The following is a 1,241-nucleotide window of genomic DNA, read 5'->3' as shown; positions in this document are numbered from 1 at the left end:
GTTGCAGGATGCCGCTGAGGGGCTGGGTCAGATGGTCTTCTCCATCAGCTCCTTTCAGGTGACATTAAAACCAGCAGCATCTCTCCAGCTGGGTGCTGGGGGGTTATTCCCTCTGGGGCCCCTCCTTTTCTTGCAGGTTGTAAAATTCTGGAAATGGCCATGCACAAAATCTGAGGGTCAGGAGGAGAAGCCTGGGAAGGGGACAGTGAGCACAGCTGGATGGCATATGGGTGGGGGACAGAGACAGGAGAGGGCCCTGGAGAAGGACAAGGGACTGGTGGGATGCTCAGGCCAAGGGCAGCAGCAAGGACGATAACATCTCCAGGGGCTTGGGGGTGGCTTTCTCCTCCTCCAGCCACTGTGGAGTGGGGATGGGCAGATGCTGTGCTTGAGGAGATGATGCCTGGGGGAAGCATCTTCAACCCCCCCACCGCTGTGCTTGTCTGGCCCCAGGCGAGACCCAGAAGCTGGAGACGGTTTGGCTGTCGGGGATCTGCCAGAATGAGAAGAATGAAGTGATGAGCAGCAAGCTGGACATTGACAACATGGCCGGGGTTTTCTACATGCTGCTGGTGGCCATGGGGCTGAGCCTGCTGGTCTTCGCCTGGGAGCACCTCATCTACTGGAAGCTGCGTCACTCCATCCCCAAGTCCCACAAGCTTGACTTCCTCCTGGGCATCAGCAGGGTGAGTGATGCTGCTGGGGGCTCTTGAGGTGCCCAAATGTCCTCCCATGGTGTCATGGGGATGGGTACAGCTTGGTGGGCATCATCCCTTCGACCCTCACAGGAGGGACTGGAGATGTTAGTGCTGATGTGAGCTCTTGGGTGGGAAGAAAAGCCAGGTTTTGGGGAAAGGGCTCAGCCCTGGGAATGACCCCGCATCCATATTAGCATCCCCAGGGAAAGGGGTGATGGGGGATGGTGTCACCCACCCTGGCAGTGCTGGGGATGCTGGGGAGAGGACATCAGTGCCATCTCAGCCTCAGCAGAGTCATTTCGGCTCAGCAGGGCGGGGTCATGGGTGCAGGACCCCAGTGGCCCTGCTGATGGTGGGGGCCCCGGCCCTTCTCTCCCCAGGGCATCTACAGCTGCTTCAGTGGGGTGCAGACCCTGGCAAGCCCCAGGCAGGTGCCCACGCCTGACGTCACCGCCAGCTCGGCCCAGGCCAACGTGCTGAAGATGCTCCAGGCGGCCAAAGAAATGGTGTCGACGGCCAGCGTGGGCGGCGCCCTGGGGGCAG

General features: G+C 60.4%; 1 protein-coding gene across 1 annotated transcript in view; it reads left to right on the top strand.

Moving 5' to 3' along the window:
* GRIN2C (glutamate receptor, ionotropic, N-methyl D-aspartate 2C) overlaps nucleotides 1-1,228 on the top strand; it is a gene marked incomplete at its 3' end in the record, with an annotated part of 9,478 nt that extends 8,250 nt beyond the window's left edge. The window contains exons 12-13 of the mRNA XM_009586134.1: nucleotides 454-686; nucleotides 1,079-1,228. Coding sequence (XP_009584429.1) covers nucleotides 454-686; nucleotides 1,079-1,228 — 383 coding nt within the window. The remainder of the gene's footprint in view (nucleotides 1-453; nucleotides 687-1,078) is intronic.
* Between the last annotated feature and the right edge of the window lie 13 nt (nucleotides 1,229-1,241).

The sequence above is a fragment of the Fulmarus glacialis genome, unplaced genomic scaffold (genome assembly GCF_000690835.1).
Source record: "Fulmarus glacialis isolate BGI_N327 unplaced genomic scaffold, ASM69083v1 scaffold31919, whole genome shotgun sequence".
Lineage (NCBI taxonomy): Eukaryota > Metazoa > Chordata > Aves > Procellariiformes > Procellariidae > Fulmarus > Fulmarus glacialis.
The sequence above is the reverse complement of the archived record's forward strand: the minus strand, read 5'-3'. Positions and strand labels throughout refer to the sequence as shown.